This window comes from Odontesthes bonariensis, chromosome 10, assembly GCF_027942865.1.
Source record: "Odontesthes bonariensis isolate fOdoBon6 chromosome 10, fOdoBon6.hap1, whole genome shotgun sequence".
Taxonomy (NCBI): domain Eukaryota; kingdom Metazoa; phylum Chordata; class Actinopteri; order Atheriniformes; family Atherinopsidae; genus Odontesthes; species Odontesthes bonariensis.
In genome coordinates, this window is record NC_134515.1 from 2159818 (window position 1) to 2180037 (window position 20220).

Sequence of the window (20220 nt, forward strand, 5' to 3'; positions counted from 1 at the left end):
CCTGCTGTAAAGCACTTTGGTACATCGTAATGATTGTCTGTAAAGGGCTGTAGAAATGAAATACATTTACATTTACATGGGTTTTCAACACATAAACCACAGGTTTTTTTTGCTTAGTTAAGTTAAAATATAGGCTACAAAGGATCCTAAATAAAACTCAAAAGAGCCGAACTTCCAAACACTAATGTGAGCCAAACCATGAACCGGGTTTATACGAATGTTACGTGGACACCTTTTCCTTCTGAAAACAAGAAAACAGTTTCCTTTAAATGTGTAAATCCCCTTTATGGCTTGGTGTGGTAACCAGGGAAAACTCACACCGATTAGAAAATAGTTTGAGTTTCTAAATCAACACAAAGTGTGTGTGAGTGTGTGTGTGAATTTGGATTGGTATCCCATGGCGACCGGACAGCAGTGAGGTCATTGATATGCGAAGCAGCAGCTCTGCTGAAGGAAAGTCCTCCTCAGCGTGGGACAGAGACCACGAAGGATCCCTGAAACCAACGGAGAAAAGAACCTGGATCACACGAACAGTTCGGTGTTCGAACTTCTGATTCATAGCCACGTTTCAGTAACTCACTGCGGCCGTTTCCTGTTTCCGTGGAAACGTGTGAAGAAATAAGGGCTGATCGGGAGTTTTGCACATTTCCTAAACTTCGTGCATCACTACAGAATTTGTCTTTTTTTAGTTTTTTTTGCTCTGTAGCTCCCCCTACAGGCACTGGGTGTCATACAACTGTACTCGGCTGACAGAAGACACCTCCAGAGCTCACCAAAAAGGCTTCTGAGCTCTTTCCAGCAGTAAAATCCCATCTGATTTTAGTCTTGTCCCGCATCCTCCTCACGTCCTCTCATAGCGTCGTCTTGGGTCTGGTTGCTGCATCTGCCGTGAAGTTTGTTTTTTAGTGTCTTTTGTTGTTTTATTTTATTTATTTTATCGTTATCTCGTTGCAGCTGCGTTACATGGTACCGTAAAGCTAAGTGGTAAAATGCGACTCCTGGCCGGGAAAGGTCAGTGTACTTCAAAACAAGTCGGAAGCACAAAGTTTTAAAGGTTCAAAACTTCTCTACTGTTGCTTTAATATTTTAGATGTTATATGAAAGTGATAAAGAACAATGAAATCAACACAGAAACCACTCGTTTTTTGGGCTCAGCATTATTATCGTCATCTTCAGAATACGAAATTTGTCTTTTTTTTATTTAAAAGCAACGGAGCCCCAAAGTTTAGTCTGTGGTTTATCCTCCAGGCTCGATTGACAGTTGATGTAATATATAAACATTCAATTATCTGATGGTGTTACGAAGATTTCGTACCGGTGGGCGCTCTTCGTACGAATGTTTTTGTCCTGTTTGAGTCGGACTGAAGACCTTTGCACACCGAGTCCGTTTTCTTGATGCACGTTAAAGAATAAAGAATATTTCACATTGTGTAACATCCTATTTATTCACCAACTCCTAAAGAGTCCGTTCCACTGCTTTTATTTAGAGTTGTTCGATCGCTCGGAGTCACCGTACGTGTGTCCGAAATGCCATCAGACAAAGTGAAGTGAATGATATCTCCCAAATAACGGCACTTCCTTTCTATCAGTAACCAATCGTGAATGTCTAAAGGCGGATTTATAGCTAAAGACGAAATCTCATTGGCTATTGCTCGTTTCTGCTTACGTGATTTGCTCTGACGCTCCCGTGTTTAGCTTTCGCGGAATTTCCGAAAATGCCCCGTAACATGGCAACTTTCAAAGAAAAGAAAGCAACAAATCCGCTTTGCAAGATGCAATAAAAGAAAATCTATCAGATCAGCTGATGAATCATCGGGAAGCAGCACACCTGACCGTAAACTGTCGTTAGGAAACCGAGTTAATGACAGAGGCTGGTCATACATGTCGCATGTCTCAATGAATTGATATGCAATCTTTTGTCAGGGTATCCCCAGGTTTGACCACATGAAATTTAAGACCTTTTTAAGACTTTTTAAGACCACAAAAAATGAAAATTAAGACTGGGGTCGCGACCCTGGGGGGTTCGATCCCCTTTAGGACACAAAACACCACGTACACAAATCAGTTTAAAATATGTTATTTCACAGGTCATGCAGAGCAGTCACTGTACATATTGTGGATAGGTCAAGTAATTGAAAACACATATGCTTAAAGTGTACTTTTGACTACTGTACTTAGTACAAAGTACAATATTTTCGGCGATTTAAAATGCGCTTCATTGCATTGTCATGCGTTTTGTCCCGAATAAATACCGCTAACGAGAGAAGTTGTCCTCCTGTGATTCACCGATTCATACGAGTTTTACAAAGCTGCCGTCAACATTCACCACTGACCTCTCATGTCACAGAAATAAGCCACGCTAAGCACGCTGTAGCACACCAAAATACATCGCCATTTTCTTTGTAACATAAAGCACTGTTGTCATCTTAGCATTAGTCGGAACTGCTTCAGAACAGCTACGTAAAGCTACTGTTGTGATCGATAACAAAATGGCATTCCATGTTCATTGCTACTGCTCGCAAATATATCTGCTATGGCCAAGTTCAGCAAAGAAGGGTTGACGTTCTTGAGCTAGCTTAGCATGTTTTGCGCTCCTCATGTCCAGGGCAAGGTGACCTAATGTTGTAAGTTTGAATTGTTTACGACAGCACTTACATCTCGCCTCCACGTCAGTCTCCGGGGCCGCGAGCAACCAGCTGCTGTATTTTGGATCACTTAGCCATTGCGGGTTGAATTTGCACTTTCCCATCTTCGAAACAACTGACCACCAACTGCCGGGCGGGTTGGCTCACGCGCGCTGTCACTGTCACTGTCATTGTACTCACGAACTGTCAGGCTAGCCGAGACCTGTGTGCTCATGCTTCATATTCACGTTCGCGCGCTCTGTTATTCATGTTTGACGTTCATGGGGCTGTGGTTCGTTCACGTTTTCTGCGTTGCTCGTAATTCGCTACAGATCGGTTGAGGGGGAAAAATAGACCAGAGAAATTTAAGACCTATGTATGACATTTTAGACCCGTGACACACATTTAAGACCTTTTTAAGGCCTAAAATCGGGGGAATTTTTTTTAAGACTTTTTTAAGACTTTTAAGACCCCGCGGCTACCCTGTTTGTTGTACAAATGTATTGAATTCCTCTATTTAAATCTTTAAATGCAGTTTTCTCAAAATCAGTTTTTTGTATTTTTCCAGTATCAATATCTCAGCCTATGGAGCACCTACTAACACCAAACTTTCCAGTTATACACTTAGCAGTATTCTGAAGATATTTACTGAAGGATTTGTTGATAAATCATTCCTGGCCTGATTTATGTGACATTATAATAAAAAATTTGGCGAAAATCGATGTTTTTTTAGGTTATGGTCAGTATATTTTGATTTCCTAGGAAATGAAAGCAGATATCCTGAAATCCCTCTGTATATTTCTTTTCGTTTTGTGTGTAAACAAAATGAAAAAAGAATTTTGCACTTGGCTTTATCATATGTTCAGATCTAGCTTCCGGAAATATACGCAAATGTGCGCATATTTAATGAGATAATGCCTAATTTGCATAATTAAACATACAAATGTCTAAAACTTGTGATACTTCTTTTTTTTCATACTTGTATCAGTAATCAACTGGGGAAGTTTCATTCTGATATCTATTGTTTTAAAATTTTACCCTATTCACCTGTAGTGACCACAGAGTATGCGCTAAAGCTTAGACAATGTTGGTGTTGTTGGAGGAAGCGGATCTATCCTTATTTTTCTTCATTTTGTACAACATCAGGTGAAGTCGTGAAGAACATTTGGTGTAAAAGTGACCAAACATATTCCCCGGTGCTTGACGACTCCATTTTCTTCTCTAGTCCTGTGAATAATGTGCAATGGATAGATTTATAAACTCATCTTTGTCTGGTGTCATTTAAAGTTTACGGACTCGGTGTGCAAAGACCTGATAAAGTTTGTTCTTCCGACGACATGTGAATGCACCGAACAGAACAAAAAAAAGTGAGCTGTATGGTCGGGCTGAGGAGACAATAAGGCACAGTCGGCTCTGACACACATTGTAATTTCAGGAATTTTCACCGAATATCACAAAGGCACAATCATCCATGAGACATAAAAAACACTATCCCGCTTCCCCTCATACAAACATGTGGTTAGTAATAGGCTTCTGATTAAAGTGGTCTACATATAAATGTTCCGTTTCAGTCTGAGTGAAGGCACCGAGTTAAAGACACATTAATACACTTTAAACTACACAGTTTAACTTCCTGTACAGAAAAGATCCGCTCACCGAGAGTCTCGTTCCAACTCTCTGTACAACGTCCTGCCTTTGTTGTTTCACCTCTTCCTTCGTCTTCAGGGACATTTTAGGACAGTTTAGGAGTTTCATTGAGCACCACATCCTTCACAGAAACAGTCCAACCAGTCGTTTAACCTGTCGTACAACCAGTCGTACAACCAGTCATACAACCAGTCATTTAACTTGTCGTACAACCAGTCGTTTAACTTGTCGTACAACCAGTGGTACAACCAGTCGTACAACCAGTCGTACAACCAGTCATTTAACTTGTCGTACAACCAGTCATCCAATCTCTCATCCAATCTGTCGTACAACCAGTCATCCAATCTCTCATCCAATCTGTCGTCCAACCAGTCGTCCAACATGTTGTCCAACATGTCGTCCAACCAGTCGTCCAACCAGACGTCCAACATGTCGTACAACCAGTCATCCATTCTCTCATCCAATCTGTCGTCCAACATGTCGTCCAACATGTCGTCCAACATGTCGTACAACCAGTCGTCCAACCAGTCGTCCAACCAGTCGTCCAACATGTCGTCCAACATGTCGTCCAACATGTCGTCCAACCAGTCGTCCAACCAGACGTCCAACATGTCGTACAACCAGTCATCCAATCTCTCATCCAATCTGTCGTCCAACCAGTCGTCCAACCAGTCGTCCAACATGTCGTCCAACATGTCGTACAACCAGTCGTACAACCTGTCGTCCAATCTGTCGTCCAACCTGTCGTACAACCAGTCGTACAACCTGTCGTCCAACCATCAAGAAGTCTTATCAAGATGCATAGCTAGTGATTTGAAAGACATAAATGCATTAAACATATTCTAAGCGTAGAATGTTTCTCAAAGCACAGGTTTTAGGAGGCTAATTCTTAGGCTTTAAGATGCTTTTGTGCAAGGCACCTCAGGTCCTGGTGAGTGCAGGTGTTTTACAACTTGAAACCATTTTAAACTGAAGGGCAAACCTCACATCCAGCCTGATTTGTAATCGAACAACGTCACATCGCAGCGGCAGACCTTCTGCGCCGAAGTTAATCGTGCATATAAACTGTTACTCTAATTTAGCTTAATTTACTTTTCAAAAGAACAGGCAAACTTCACAGCTTCGATCTAAAGGGTGTGGTCAGGATTTTCCCTCTACTCCGCGTCCCCAACACGACAGCAGGAAGTCGAAGGGAAGAGTCCAATCAGAGTCCTGGAACAGGCTCCTGCTGTCACAACAGCTGGTTGTGCAAGAACAGCAACTTTTCTAATCTCACTAGGGATTAAACATCAGTTCCTGGGAGAAGAGGAAGCTGTAGAGTCCACAGAGGAGCATAATACAAACAGAATGGGGTTGTAGACAGAAAGAAAGACGAAGAGAGATGATCATTGTTGGTGTTTGGGAAAGGGAGGGTAAAGGATGGAAAGATGAAGACGAAGCTAACAACGAGGGGAGGACAAAGAAAAATGCGTTAACACTAAGATGAGTGGAGGACCAGGAGGCGATCGACTGATGAGCGATGACCGAAGGTGAACTCATGGCTCTAGCTGGAGATGGACAAGATGGCCGATGTGTCTTTAGCCTTGTCAAAGAAGATGGACGTCTCGTTGGCTGCCTTCAGTTTGACCTGGGCGGAGCCTGGTGAGCCCTGGGCCGCGGTTGGCTGACACTCCTGACAGCAGCAGCAGCAGCAGTCCATGAACGCCTGACCGAGAGCCTGAAACACAGATGGACGTTCAGCTGTTAAATAGGGATGGGAATCGAAAACCGGTTCTTGTTGAGAACCAGTTCCCAGTGTTTCAATTCCTTGGAATCGTTTGGCGATTTTGCAAACGATTCCCTTATCAATTCCAGTGGGCGCGAATGACGTCACCACGCAATGTTGCGTGGCGAGTCCAGCGCAGCCAGCAGTCAACAGCAAACATGGCGCCCAAGTGGTTCAAACGCTCGAAAGTTTGGTTGCACATCCCTAAAAAAGACGACAACAGGGCAACTTGCAAAGTGAATATTTCACCAAAGGGAGGAAATACTACCAACATGCAATAACTATGAATGAATGTCGCGTTTTCGATCCGCTCCGGACTAACGTCGGTGAATCTGAACCCAGCAACGTTAGCAACGTTAGCATGTCCTCGGCTAACACTGCAGGTCACTAACTAACTAACAAACACTGCCTATCATGTTAGCACCATTTGCCTCATTGTAAAAGCTGCTGTTAGTAACGGTTAAGGTTAAATGAATGCCTTCTCAGGCATTACATTTAGATGAAATCATGAGAGACAGAGCCTGACTGGCTCAGAGCCAGAGGCTGGTGGTGCTACCCCCAGTTCACCTCTACCTCCAGCTTCTCCTTTCACCAGAGCAGGGAAGAGTTAAATTACCCAGGCCAGGATAGACCAATGTGGACCTCACCGTTGTTGGGTTTGTGAGGTCACGACTCGTGTTACTTCTAAACTAAACAAAGTTGATGCTAATCGACCGGTTTGTTGTCCTTTTTCTCCAAATGAGAATCGATAAGGGAACCGACAAAGAACCGAATCGTTAAGCAGAATCGAAAATGGAATTGGAATCGTAAAAATCTTAGCAATTCCCATCCCTACTGTTAAACCTCCACTGAGATCTGATAACTGGGGGGCTGAAGCCTCATTTAAAGCCACTGGACTCTGAGTTGTTGTGGTTACGAGCCTGAGCCAACATGGCAGCCTCCTCCGCAGGGAGGACTTTAGGGAGCCCTCACTTCTTATCTTTACAGAACAATCTGTCGCCTTTGACACACTTAAGCTTCGCACTCTCCGAACTGGGCATCACTTAAGGTGTTTAAGGTCTCCCAATACTTGGTTATCAGAACTCATCTTCTCCTTGGAGTTTGATCATCCGCCGGTTCTACTCGGACTCTTTAAACAGATTTAATACCTAACGCTGTCACAAGGGTTTCTTATTGTGTTTAAACTTCATTGTTGTCCTCACTTTTTAAATTTATTTGGATAAAAGTATCTATGAAAGGTGCAAATGTAGAGATAAAGCACAAGTCCATCCATTATCTTCCTCTGATCCGAGGTCAGGTCAGGTGGAGTCAATCGGCCCAGGAAGGAAACCCAGGCATCCCTCTCCAGCTCCTCCTGGGGGATCCCGAGGCGTTCCCAGGCCAGAAGGGATACATAATCCCTCCCTCTGGTGCCCTGGAGCCTCTCAGTTGGTCCTGCCTGAAAAACCTCCAAAGGGAGGCGACCAGGAGGCTTCCTAACCAGATGAACCCCCTCAGCTGACTCCTTTCTATGTGGAGGAGCAGCGGCTCTACTCCGAGCTGCCTCCGGATGGTGGAACTCCTCCTCCGGATGATAGAGCTTCTCCTCCGGATGGTGAAACCCCTCCCCCTGGATGGTAGAGCTCCTCCCCCCGGATGGTAGAGCTCCTCCTCCGGATGGTAGAGCTCCTCCCCCCGGATGGTAAAGCTCCTCCCCCCGAATAGTAGAGCTCCTCCCTCCGGATGGTGGAGCTCCTCCCCACAGATGGTGAAGCTCCTCCCCCATGATGGTGGAACTCCTCCCCCCGGATGGTGGAGCTCCTCCCTCCGGATGGTGGAGCTCCTCCCTCCGGATGTTAGGCATCCCTATCTCTCAGGCTGAGCCCCGCCCCCCTCTGAAGGAAACTCATTTCAGCCACTTGAACCCCTCCAGTGAGCGCCTGATGGATTACCCGATGATTCGTGAATCGATGCCATCCGTAAACCATCCAACTTACCTTACACAGACACAGCAGCAGCACCGGCGTCACCGAAGACTTGAAGAACAGCAGGAAGTGATGCAACAGCGCCAGCATGGCGGCGGTGTCTTCGGACACGTCGATGTGCGTGTAGGCCAGCGTGATGTTGCAGACGTGTTCCGGCAGAACGCACACGCCGTACACCACGGCTAACGCCAGCAGCGTGCAGTTCAGCTGCCGCTCCACTGCCTGGTGCTGGTGACGTTTCTGGCTGGCGTCGCGGTCGTCGTGACTACGCTGCTTCTGGGCAGAGTTGGAGTCGCTGTTGACGTTACGGGTGGCCATTTGGCAGAGGATGGTGAAGAGGACGGGGAGGCAGAAGTAGCAGCCGAAACCCCACCACATGCGACCCTGGAGAAGATGGGAAGAGGCAGAGAATTAGCGCTAATAATGATTAACGCTACTTATGATTAGCGCTACTTATGATTAGCGCTACTTATGATTAGCGCTACTAATGATTAGCGCTACTTATGATTAGCGCTACTAATGATTAGCGCTACTTATGATTAGCGCTACTTATGATTAGCGCTACTTTTGATTATCGCTACTTATGATTAGCGCTACTTAGGATTAGCGCTACTTATGGTTAGCGCTACTTATGATTAATGCTACTCATGACTAACGCTACTTATGATTAGCGCTACTTATGATTAGCGCTACTTATGATTAGCGCTACTTTTGATTAGCGCTACTTATGATTAGCGCTACTTAGGATTAGCGCTACTTAGGATTATCGCTACTTATGGTTAGCGCTACTTATGATTAATGCTACTCATGACTAACGCTACTTATGATTAGCGCTACTTATGATTAGCGCTATTTATGATTAACGCAACTTATTAGTATTTTTTTTGGCTTTTTATGCCTTTTTAATGATAGGACAGTGTGAGAGAGACAGGAAGCAGGGGGCAGAGAGATGGGGAAGACACGCAGCAAAGGGCCGCTCGGTGCAGGAGTCGAACCGGGGCCATCTGCATTGAGGACTAAGCCTCTGTACATGGGGCGGCCGCTTAACCCACTACGCCACCGACCACCCCAATTAACGCAACTTATGATTATCGCTACTTATGATTAAAGCTACTTATGATTAGCGCTACTTATGATTAACGCAACTTATGATTAACACTACTTACGATTAACGCTACTTACGATTAACGCAACTTATGATTAATGCTACTTACGATTAACACTACTTACGATTAACGCTACTTACGATTAACTCTACTTTTGATTAGCGCTACTTATGATTAGCGCTACTCAGCCCTGCATCCAGGAACATAATGAGGTCATGGAGTTGTGTGTGCAGCTGCTATCCGCTCACCTGGTGGTACCTGAGCAGCAGGGAGTGGAGGGAGTCGGGCAGGTAGAGGGACAGCGGGGAGGTCAGGGTGATGGTGCAGGAGTCGACCAGTCGGCCGGTGGACGGAGAAACCGCCTGACTGAACTGCCACAGAAAGATTTCGGGGCTGGACAACAGCAGAGCGGCGAGCCACACCAGCAGCAGCTTCAGCAGCACCGAGCGGCAGCGCTCCACCCGCCGAGCCTTCGGCTGGGACGAGGAGGTGGCGGCGTGGAAGCGATCGATACCCAGAGCGCACAGAGTGAAGGAGGTGATGCCGAGAGACACGACCTGCAGAGCGAGAAAGATGTCAGTGCTAACATCCAACAGAAAGGTAAAAACAAGGCATCTGTTGAGGAAGTTATCCTTCAATGAGTGAACCCTGATGATCACCTGATTTAGCATCATGTAAAGAAGCAAAGATCAGATTAAGACCTCATGGAAGAGACAGATCTGTCATACGTCTATACAGATATGCATATACATCGTTGGTTTGAGTCTTTCTTCTTCTCTTCAGGGTGTTTGCAGGGATCTTTGGATTCAAATGTTTTGGTCAACTGTTCTTTCCACTAAGATCTTCCTTAAGTACCTGAGTTACTTCTTGATGATCATAACATCAATAGACCTCAGGTCTATGAATCTTTTCTGATACTATACATCCTCTTGTGTTGAACACATCACACCTTTACAATGTCCCCTAACGTCCACGACTACATAAAAACACATAAATCTGTGAATAACTCCAACCACTGAGCAGGTTTTCATGGCATTGATTTTCTTTGGATGCATTAAGAGTCTAACTTTATGACTCTGTCAAACATTCTCTGCTCTAATTATTCAGAAAACCGTTAAAAACACATTAGTTTCCCACTTCATCCACGAGGCTAAAACTACCTTTTTAACCTAAATCTTTATCTTATTGCACAGTGCTGGTTAAAGCCTGTTGGGACCTCATCACTGACAGCCAATTAAATCAAAAGCTGGTTTTATAATGTAGAAATAATAAATTATACATTATACGCTACTGCAAAACTGATGCGGTCAATAATAAGACAAATGATTTTTCAAAAGAAAGTATAACATAAATATAAACATAAAACATGAGATCACCAATGACACTTAAGAATTTTTCACATAAATTCAAACTTAAATCATCATAAAAAAGTAACTATAAACCATCTATTTGGGTGGTCTGTTTCATTGTACACAGACATCTAATTTTCAATAAATTATTTATAATCAAGTTCTAAACTAAAGTCAATCACAATAAAGTCTCTTGAGCTTTTAGATCCTTGTGGTTTAAAAACTAATCTCAGGGATACCCAGATATTCAGATTGCATATCAACACGCTCCATTTACTGCAGAACAAAATCCTTAGAGATCGATAAAATTAATGTTACTAACGGAAATGTACAGAATGAAACGAACAGCTCAATAAATGTGACTGTAATTAAAATAATTATGGAGAAAAGAACAGAGCACTTAAGTCAAAAATGTATAGAAACTCTTGCTGAACTCTAAGCTAAGCAAACGACTTAAGCTAACGGCTTAAGCTAACGGTTTAAGCTAACGGTTTAAGCTAACGGCTTAGGCTAACGGCTTAAGCTAACGGCTTAAGCTAACAGCTTAAGTTATAACGGCTTAAGCTAACGGTGGGACAGTGATATGAGGGGATAAATGATCGGTACGAAGCGTCTGTATCAGATAAATCTGCTTGTTCTCCCCCAAAGATGGCGCTATGGGTCCTTAACTATCAGCTTTAGGCTTCAGCTCTCTGAGAGAATATCTTCCATCAAGGCCTGTTGGTTGTTTTTTTTTTACTTTTCACAAAATTTATTCAGATCTGCATCAAATTAAGACGAATTCTCCAAACAAATGGAGGGGAACGATCACATCTCTGCTCTTGGTTTTTATGGAGGTAAACATGGTCACTGTGACTGATGTCACATTTATCTCAGAGACATTTTTCTTGTGCAAACTTCATTTAGGATCAATCATTGAACTCTTTAAATTACAGCAGGAAGAAAGGATCGCTGTGACTATGACAACAAAGCTCATTATTTTCACGACAGATATCAGTCTACAATGTGTTTAGCTTAGCTTAGCACAAATCTTACACGTGGGTAAGATTTGTATTTCATGCAATTTCAACCCAAATTTGCTCCCATCCAGCTATGAAAGCAGCAGCGGGACGTTTCAGCAGGTTTGGTAACAGGTTACAAACAGGGCTCTAAATTAACACCCGCCAACCCGCCAACCCGCCAAATGAGGGTGAAAGTTATTTTTGGCGTGTATTAAAAAAAACTCACTAGCCGGCTTGGCCGATGATAAATGAGGAACTTTACCATCTATTTCGCGGGACGCAAAATTATTATATACAGTCTATGTGCGGGACGCGCAAGCGCAGTTTCGATGGGAACGCATCCGCCGGGGCTGCCGTACTAGGGGAGTGGGCCTGGGTCACTATTGGTTTGGAAATACGATAGACGCCGGTACAAATACAAATACAGACGCAAACACTAACAAAATGTGGCGATGGTTGGGACAGCCGGCCGTGAAGAGAAAAGATATGCCTGCCAAAGGAGGGGAGGAGGATGATATTGAACCTCGCTAAACACGCCGGCTACACTTCGTGAGAAAAGGGAAAAATGGAACTGAGTTAGATGGGTCCGAAGACAGTTCAGAGAGATCGGACGATGTTTGACCATTTCACAGTATCCCCCTCATAATTAGTCTCTGCACATAGTTTTGTTTAATTTTGTGCATTATCTGCACTAAAACATGGTTAGAAAGTTGTTCAATATTTCCATTTTTGTAGATTCAGGGTTCACCATGAATATAAATCAGTTTTAAAGTTATTTTTTTATGTACAAAAAATGTGACTCTGAATAGTATGTGAGGGTTGAGGAGTAATGAAATGTTAAAATAAGTTTTGTATGTACATAAGTTTAATCATTGTAATTATTTTAATTGGATATACATTCCCAATTTGACTGTAAAATGAATTTAAAGCTTTAGTTAATAAATTGATCAAATGAATTCAGTGGCTCTCATCTGTCTTTTTTGCACGGAAAAATATGTGGCTAGTGGAAATTCTGATTGGCTGGTAACTTCAGAAACTTACTGGTGACATTGGCTGGTGATCAAAAAAGTTCATTTAGAGCCCTGGTTACAAACATAAGCAACATCAAGCTGTGCAGTTAAAAATCTCCACAAACTGACATTAAACCCCCTACTGACTCAGTTTAAATGTGGTTTTCTTTCTTTATCATACAGCAGACTTTATCTTTGTAACTTACAATCAAAACGTATCTTCACCAAACTGATGAAAAATGTATCCTGTAGGAATATGACAATGAGAAACTCCCAAAATCATGACATGGAGCTTAAAATGATTGTTTAACATTTATCAGTTATAACGATGACCAGAATTACTAAATAAAAATAATGTAAAACAACTATTACCACGAATAAACAGCCGGACGTCTTTTAACATCCGATGATGTGGTCGACACAAACGAAATAGTCCTGGCAGAAAAGGGTAGAAAACTAAAGAAATATCAGATACAGAAAAAAATTACATTTTTTACTTCTTTTATCTAGTAAATTCCATCAAATAATGATGTTTTTTGCTCATTTTTTACACTGGATTTGTAACTAAAACGGGGCTTTCGGATTCATTCGGAACCACTTCGAATTATTCCGGTTTGCTTTTGTTTACGTATTTCGTGCACATGTTTTACAGTGAAAACTCTGCTGAGTCCAAATAAATGGGAAGTTTAAAATGTTTAGTAACAACTTCAACCCCTAATTTCCACATAACTCCCTCTCAACCCAGACTGTGACCCCTAATAATCAGTGTAAGAAGATGTTTTCCCATCCAGTTTCGTGGAATTACAGCAACTGATGAACGACGCTGATAATACAAACGGAGAAGCAAGTGGATTGTTCTGCCTGGTATGTAGTCGGTGTTGTGAAATGGTTTTACACCCAATAAGTTACATAACTTTCTGTCATTAAAGTTCCAGTGAAGGTGAAATACGAAAATTTGAACTTTAAGTGTCACTTTAAGCTAATTCATAAGCCTGTTAGCCAGCTACTTCATTTATCCTTAACTTCCTGGCACATTTCTGTTGAAATCCACTGTAAAAGTAAAAAAATGTCAACATACTTCAGGCAAAGAAGGCAGAGTTTCAAACATTTATCACAGATTATCGTAGGAATAAATGGCTCACATGCAAACACGCATAAGTGGAAACGAGCCGAGTTTATGGGCACCGGATTCTATTTTAGGGCTTCGATATAAAAGATAATAATATCAATAGGAATTATCAATAAAGACCTGGTACCCTGAACAGCCAGAAGAGCTGTAGTCAGGTAGCTCTTTTTTTTTAATCAATCTTTTTGTCCTCAATGGGCTTCCATATATTTAAACGATCATCATTATGCTTTGGGGCACTTTAAGAGCTCCGTTTGTCATACTTTTGCCTGCAATAGATGAACATAGAAAAGGTGTTTAAGCTCTTAAAGCTGTTCCGATGGTATCTGAAAAATCTAATGACTGGATTTTAAATCGTATTCCAGCAAAACGACTTCATGTCCAGGTATCAGAAAGGCGGCCATGTTTGTTTTGATTTGAAAATGGAAGGATAAATCTTTGATCTTGGAGCCGACAGAATACTTTTAGAGTAAACTTTTAGGGTTCTCAAAGAACCTTCAGAGCAGCTTGAAGAATTTTTTAACAGATTTTATCTGTTTTTCAAACATCACAGATTAAGTAATATTTAAAAACAACCTCTGGGACTCAGTCGAGGAGGACTAACTGGGGCTCCATCAGACAGATTTTATATTCACCAACATATGAACAGAGGTGGGTAGTAACGAGTTACATTTACTTGAGTAAGTTTTTGAAAGCATTATACTTCTAGGAGTAGTTTTAAATCTCTATACTTTTTACTTTTCCTTGAGTAGATGTGTGCAGCAGAAACTGTCCTCTTACTCCGCTACATTAGGCTACAATGAGCTGGTTACTTTTCTTCTTACCTCTTTGGTATTCTACGCCTCATTATTTTTATCCCCCCGCGTACGCCTCATTTTAATGTTTTATTCTGACAGAGAGAGAGACTTCCGCCAAAGGCTCTACCACCTGACTGTGTTCCACCAATCAGACGCAGCCGTGCGGTCTGGTCACGTGACCGTACTCGATCTCAGCGGCGGGACGGGTTAGCTTTAGCATTAGCAGTCGTAGCAAACAAAGAAAGAAACAGATGAAAAATGTCAGAACCAACGGTGGGAAATGAAGACGCAGACGAGGCCTCATACTGAAAGCATGTTTACCTTACAAAGAGTGAGAAACAGCAGCTACATTATGTGTCTTCTGTGGCAACCAAAACAAACGCACATTTCAGCAGAAACTCAACATCTAACTTGAGGAAACATGTAGCGCTAAGTCTCCTAAACTCGTTTTTCCCCCCATGGATAGGTGAATGTTTGTTTTTTAGGTTACATATGGGTTACATATGTTTTAAACATTTCCTAAGTCTCTTTTATCTTTTATTGAAGTTCTTGAATTTACCTGGATTATTTTAATTTAAGTTATTTTGTAATTAATTTATGAATTTTAATTTATTTTATCAATTGGATGAACTCTAATTTGCCTAAAGAAGATTGTTTAGTATGTTTGTCTGTCTGATTGAATGCTTGTGTTAACAAATAAATCAGACGTTACTCAACAGTTACTCAGTATTTGAGTAGTTTTTTTCACCGAGCACTTTTTTACTCTGACTCAAGTAATTATTTGGATGATTACTTTTTACTTTTACTTGAGTACAATTTTTGGCTACTCTACCCACCTCTGCATATGAAGCTCAACATCTACTCCTGCACCATCGTTGAGACAAAGTCTACGAGGCTTCGAAGATGAACACGTTCTTGGTTCTCAGAGGAAGAACCTTTTATACAGATGATGCAACATAATTCCTTAAAGAGCCAAAGGTCAGCCAGCTCATGTGGGACAAAATTTGACAAAACTTCTCCATGGCTGTGTTCGAAACCGCATACTTCTCCTACTACTCATACTAACTTTTTCCCCGGATGCATACTAGATTCTCCTAAATGTTGGGTATGCATCATGAGGTTACTACTCATACTCAAACTACCCAAGATGCAACGTAACGTGACGTCGCCGATCGTCATTTCCTGTCAAAACGGCAGTTTCAAGCTAGCTACAACGAGGGTAGGTTCACTTCCTGTTTTCCTGTTTTCAAAACAAAAGCACCAATTGTATGGTAATGGCTTTCCCTGTGATAAAAGGCAACGGGTATTTTATTTTGTGAAAATAACAGGAAGTGCGTTGCTCACTGCGGCTAGCTTTAGTAGCGCCGAATTCGTGGGAACTAAATTGTAAACAGCCGGTATTTTGTCAGGTTTTCAACACGTTGGGGATCTAAACGACTACTTTCTCACCTGAAAACGTTTCAAATGTTGCTAAAGTTTACAGAGTTTAGAGCTTAAGGGAAATCAGCTTCAGGCCGGCTGATTTCGGCTCGGGCAGGAGCGAAATGCATTGTGGGTAAACGCTCTGCATACTGTCTGATCGATGAGTATGCAGTATGTAGTATGCAGTATGAAGTATGTAATATGCAGTATGGAAGTATGTAGTATGTAGTATGCAGTATGTAGTATGTAGTATGTAGTATGCACTATGTAGTATGCAGTATGTAGTATGTAGTATGCAGTATGTAGTATGTAGTATGCAGTATGTAGTATGTAGTATGTAATATGCAGTATGGAAGTATGTAGTATGTAGTATGCAGTATGTAGTATGTAGTATGCACTATGTAGTATGCAGTATGTAGTATGTAGTATGTAGTATGTAGTATGCAGTATGTAGTATGTAGTATGGAAGTATGCAGTATGTAGAATGTAGTATGGAAGTATGGAAGTTTCAAACACAGCCAAAGTCTCTCTGACCTGCTCTTACTGTAACATAAGCCCCACCCACCTCCATATAAGGCACCATGCGGCAGGTGATGTCACCCAGGATCCTCCTGTGCGACAGCTGGTTAATGACCACCACCGGAAGGCAAACTATCAGGACCAGGAAGTCCCAGAACGCCATGCTGGCCAGCAGGTAGTTCCAGGCGGACCTCATGTAGTAGTTGTTCCAGACCACACAAATGACCGCCATGTTTCCCACCACGCCCACCGCCAGCACCAGCCCGGCCAGAAACAGAACGGCGTAGGCCGCGTACGAGCTGTCCGCCAGCGGGTAGAACGGGTTGAAGAGTCCCGGGGCGTCGGGGCCGGTGGCGTTCGTGAGGAGGTTGACGTCGTCTTTCTGACCGTCGTCCTCTTCTTCTGCTCCCGTCGTGTTGCTGAACTCGGTGACTTGGGGCGTCGTCACCCACTCGTTCTCGAAGGAGTGGCTAAAGGTGGACTGCTGCTCGTCCTCGTCGGCGCCGCGGGACTGGCGGCGGCGGCGGCCGTCCAGGTCCAGGTCCACCATCTCGGGGAAGGGAAGGCTCTGTTCTTCGGGGCTGGAGACGTCATCCGGAGTTTTGACCAGCTTGCCGGTCCAAAGGGGCTCCAGTTTGACCCCAGAGGACGGTTTATCGATGTAGCTCTGCTGCTTTTCTTCTCGCCCGACGCTTTTTGCATCAATGAACAGCAGCGGCAGAAACAGACTCAGCAACAGACCGACCGACGGAGCCATGACGCACGACCTAATACAAAAAGATTCCTTTTAAACTCAAACCAGAACCGTTCGGGACTGGATATTTCTGTAGGGTAATCAGTGGAGAGTTTCGCTAACTATTAAAGTCGGAGAACTCAGAGAACAGAACGATAAAGTCCGGCGTTTGGAAAGTTCACCAAAAAATGAGATCAGTTCAGTTCGAAGACGCTGGGAAATCGCTGGTTAAAGTCCCAAAGAGAAAAACGGGTTTCGATAACCTCAATGATTTCAGATTTTTACAAGAAAAAGAAACCCAAAGCCGTTTGTGACGACATCCGATCCTGACAAGATAAAGTCTTCTTCCAACACTCCCAACAGCTTTCTCACTTTAAAAACTCTCTGTTTTTCCCATCCATCAGTAATCCAAGCAGAGCTCCAGGAGGGTGTGGGCGGCAGCAGGGTTCCGGGTCCGTGTCGGGGCCGCTGTGTCTGGGCTGCAGGCAGCAGAGAGACTGGGCGTCCTGGAGCTCTGAGGGTCTCTGGGAACAAGCGGCCCTCCGCTGCACGGCTGGATGGAGCCTTTGTCGGGGGACACACACAGGCATACAAACAAGGCTGGCACACCGACAAATACACACATTTGTCTGCACCATCATGCATGCATGCTTTCTTTTGCTCTTTTTTTGGCTCTCACTTTCTCACACGAACACACTCAGTTCTGCTGCCCCCTGGTGGCGTGAACTAAAATCAGCTCACAGAAACGACCAAAGACGAATCAAACCGCTTTCTTAATCTGACAGATTCATGTCGGAGACGAACAAACCACCAAATATGCAGTATGGAAGTATGTAGTATGCAGTATGCAGTATGCAGTATGCAGTATGTAGTATGTAGTATGTAGTATGCAGTATGCAGTATGTAGTATGCAGTATGCAGTATGCAGAATGTAGTATGCAGTATGCAGTATGCAGTATGTAGTATGCAGTATGCAGTATGTAGTATGCAGTATGTAGTATGCTATATGCAGTATGCAGTATGCAGTATGTAGTATGCAGTATGCAGTATGTAGTATGCAGTATGTAGTATGCTATATGCAGTATGCAGTGTGCAGTATGTAGTATGCCGTATGCCGTATGCAGTATGTAGTATGCAGTATGCAGTATGCAGTATGCAGTATGCCGTATGCTGTATGTAGTATGCAGTATGCAGTATGCAGTATGCAGTATGCAGTATGCCGTATGCTGTATGTAGTATGCAGTATGCAGTATGCCGTATGCAGTATGCAGTATGCAGTATGTAGTATGTAGTATGTAGTATGCAGTATGCAGTATGCAGTACGTAGTATGCAGTATGCAGTATGTAGTATGCAGTACGCAGTACGTAGTACGCAGTATGCAGTACGCAGTACGTCGTATGTAGTATGCAGTATGCAGTACGTAGTACGTAGTACGCAGTACGCAGTACGTAGTATGCAGTATGCAGTATGCTGTATGTAGTATGCAGTATGCAGTACGTAGTACGCAGTACGCAGTACGTAGTACGTAGTATGCAGTATGCAGTATGTAGTATGTAGTATGTAGTATGCAGTATGCTGTATGTAGTATGTAGTACGCAGTACGCAGTACGCAGTACGTAGTACGCAGTACGCAGTACGTAGTACGTAGTATGCAGTATGCAGTATGTAGTATGTAGTATGCAGTATGCTGTATGTAGTATGTAGTACGCAGTACGCAGTACGCAGTACGCAGTATGCAGTACGTAGTACGTAGTATGCAGTATGCTGTATGTAGTATGCAGTATGCAGTACGCAGTACGCAGTACGTAGTACGCAGTACGTAGTATGCAGTATGCTGTACGCAGTACGCAGTACGTAGTACGCAGTACGTAGTATGCAGTATGCTGTACGCAGTACGCAGTACGTAGTACGCAGTACGCAGTACGTAGTACGCAGTACGTAGTATGCAGTATGCTGTATGTAGTATGCAGTATGCAGTACGCAGTACGTAGTACGCAGTACGCAGTACGTAGTATGTAGTATGCAGTATGCAGTATGCAGTATGCAGTACGCAGTACGTAGTATGCAGTACGCAGTACGCAGTACGCAGTATGCAGTACGTAGTATGCAGTATGTAGTATGCAGTATGCAGTATGTAGTACGCAGTATGCAGTATGCAGCATGCAGTATGTAGTATGTAGTATACAGTATGCAGTATGCAGTATGCAGTACGCAGTACGCAGTATGCAGTATGCAGTACGTAGTACGCAGTATGCAGTATGCAGCATGCAGTACGTAGTACGTAGTATGCAGTATGTAGTATGTAGCATGTAGTATGTAGTATGTAGTATGTAGTATGCAGTATGCAGTATGTAATATGCAGTACACAGTATGTAGTATGCAGTACGCAGTATGCAGTATGCAGTACGCAGTACGTAGTATGCAGTACGCAGTATGCAGTATGCAGTATGTAGTATGCAGTACGCAGTACGCAGTATGCAGTATGCAGTATGCAGTATGCAGTACGTAGTACGCAGTATGCAGTATGCAGCATGCAGTACGTAGTACGCAGTATGCAGTATGCAGTATGCAGTATGCAGTACGCAGTACGCAGTACGCAGTACGCAGTATGCAGTATGCAGCATGCAGTATGTAGTATGCAGTACGCAGTATGCAGTATGCAGTACGCAGTACGCAGTACGCAGTATGCAGTATGCAGTACGTAGTACGCAGTACGCAGTATGCAGCATGCAGTATGCAGTACGCAGTACGCAGTATGCAGTATGCAGCATGCAGTATGTAGTATGCAGTACGCAGTACGTAGTACGCAGTATGCAGCATGCAGTATGTAGTACGTAGTATGCAGTATGCAGCATGCAGTATGCAGTATGCAGTACGCAGTACGTAGTATGCAGTATGCAGTATGCAGTACGTAGTACGCAGTACGCAGTATGCAGTACGCAGTACGCAGTACGTAGTACGCAGTACGCAGTACGTAGTACGCAGTATGCAGTATGCAGTACGCAGTACGCAGTACGTAGTACGCAGTACGCAGCACGCAGTATGTAGTACGTAGTATGCAGTATGTAGTATGTAGTATGTAGTATGTAGTATGTAGTATGCAGTATGCAGTATGTAATATGCAGTACACAGTATGTAGTATGTAGTATGCAGTAT

The 20220-nt window shown here is 43.2% G+C and overlaps 1 protein-coding gene across 1 annotated transcript; it reads right to left on the minus strand.

The window, feature by feature from the left end:
* Positions 1 to 4035: 4035 nt before the first annotated feature.
* On the minus strand, positions 4036 to 17638 carry LOC142390470 (G-protein coupled receptor 37-like 1). The gene is made up of 4 exons (XM_075475917.1): positions 16377 to 17638; positions 9355 to 9663; positions 8013 to 8384; positions 4036 to 5988 (listed from the first exon to the last, which is right to left on the minus strand). Exons 1-4 carry the CDS (start codon positions 17085 to 17087, stop codon positions 5815 to 5817), a joined length of 1566 nt encoding a protein of 521 aa, XP_075332032.1. The 5' UTR covers positions 17088 to 17638; the 3' UTR covers positions 4036 to 5814.
* Between the last annotated feature and the right edge of the window lie 2582 nt (positions 17639 to 20220).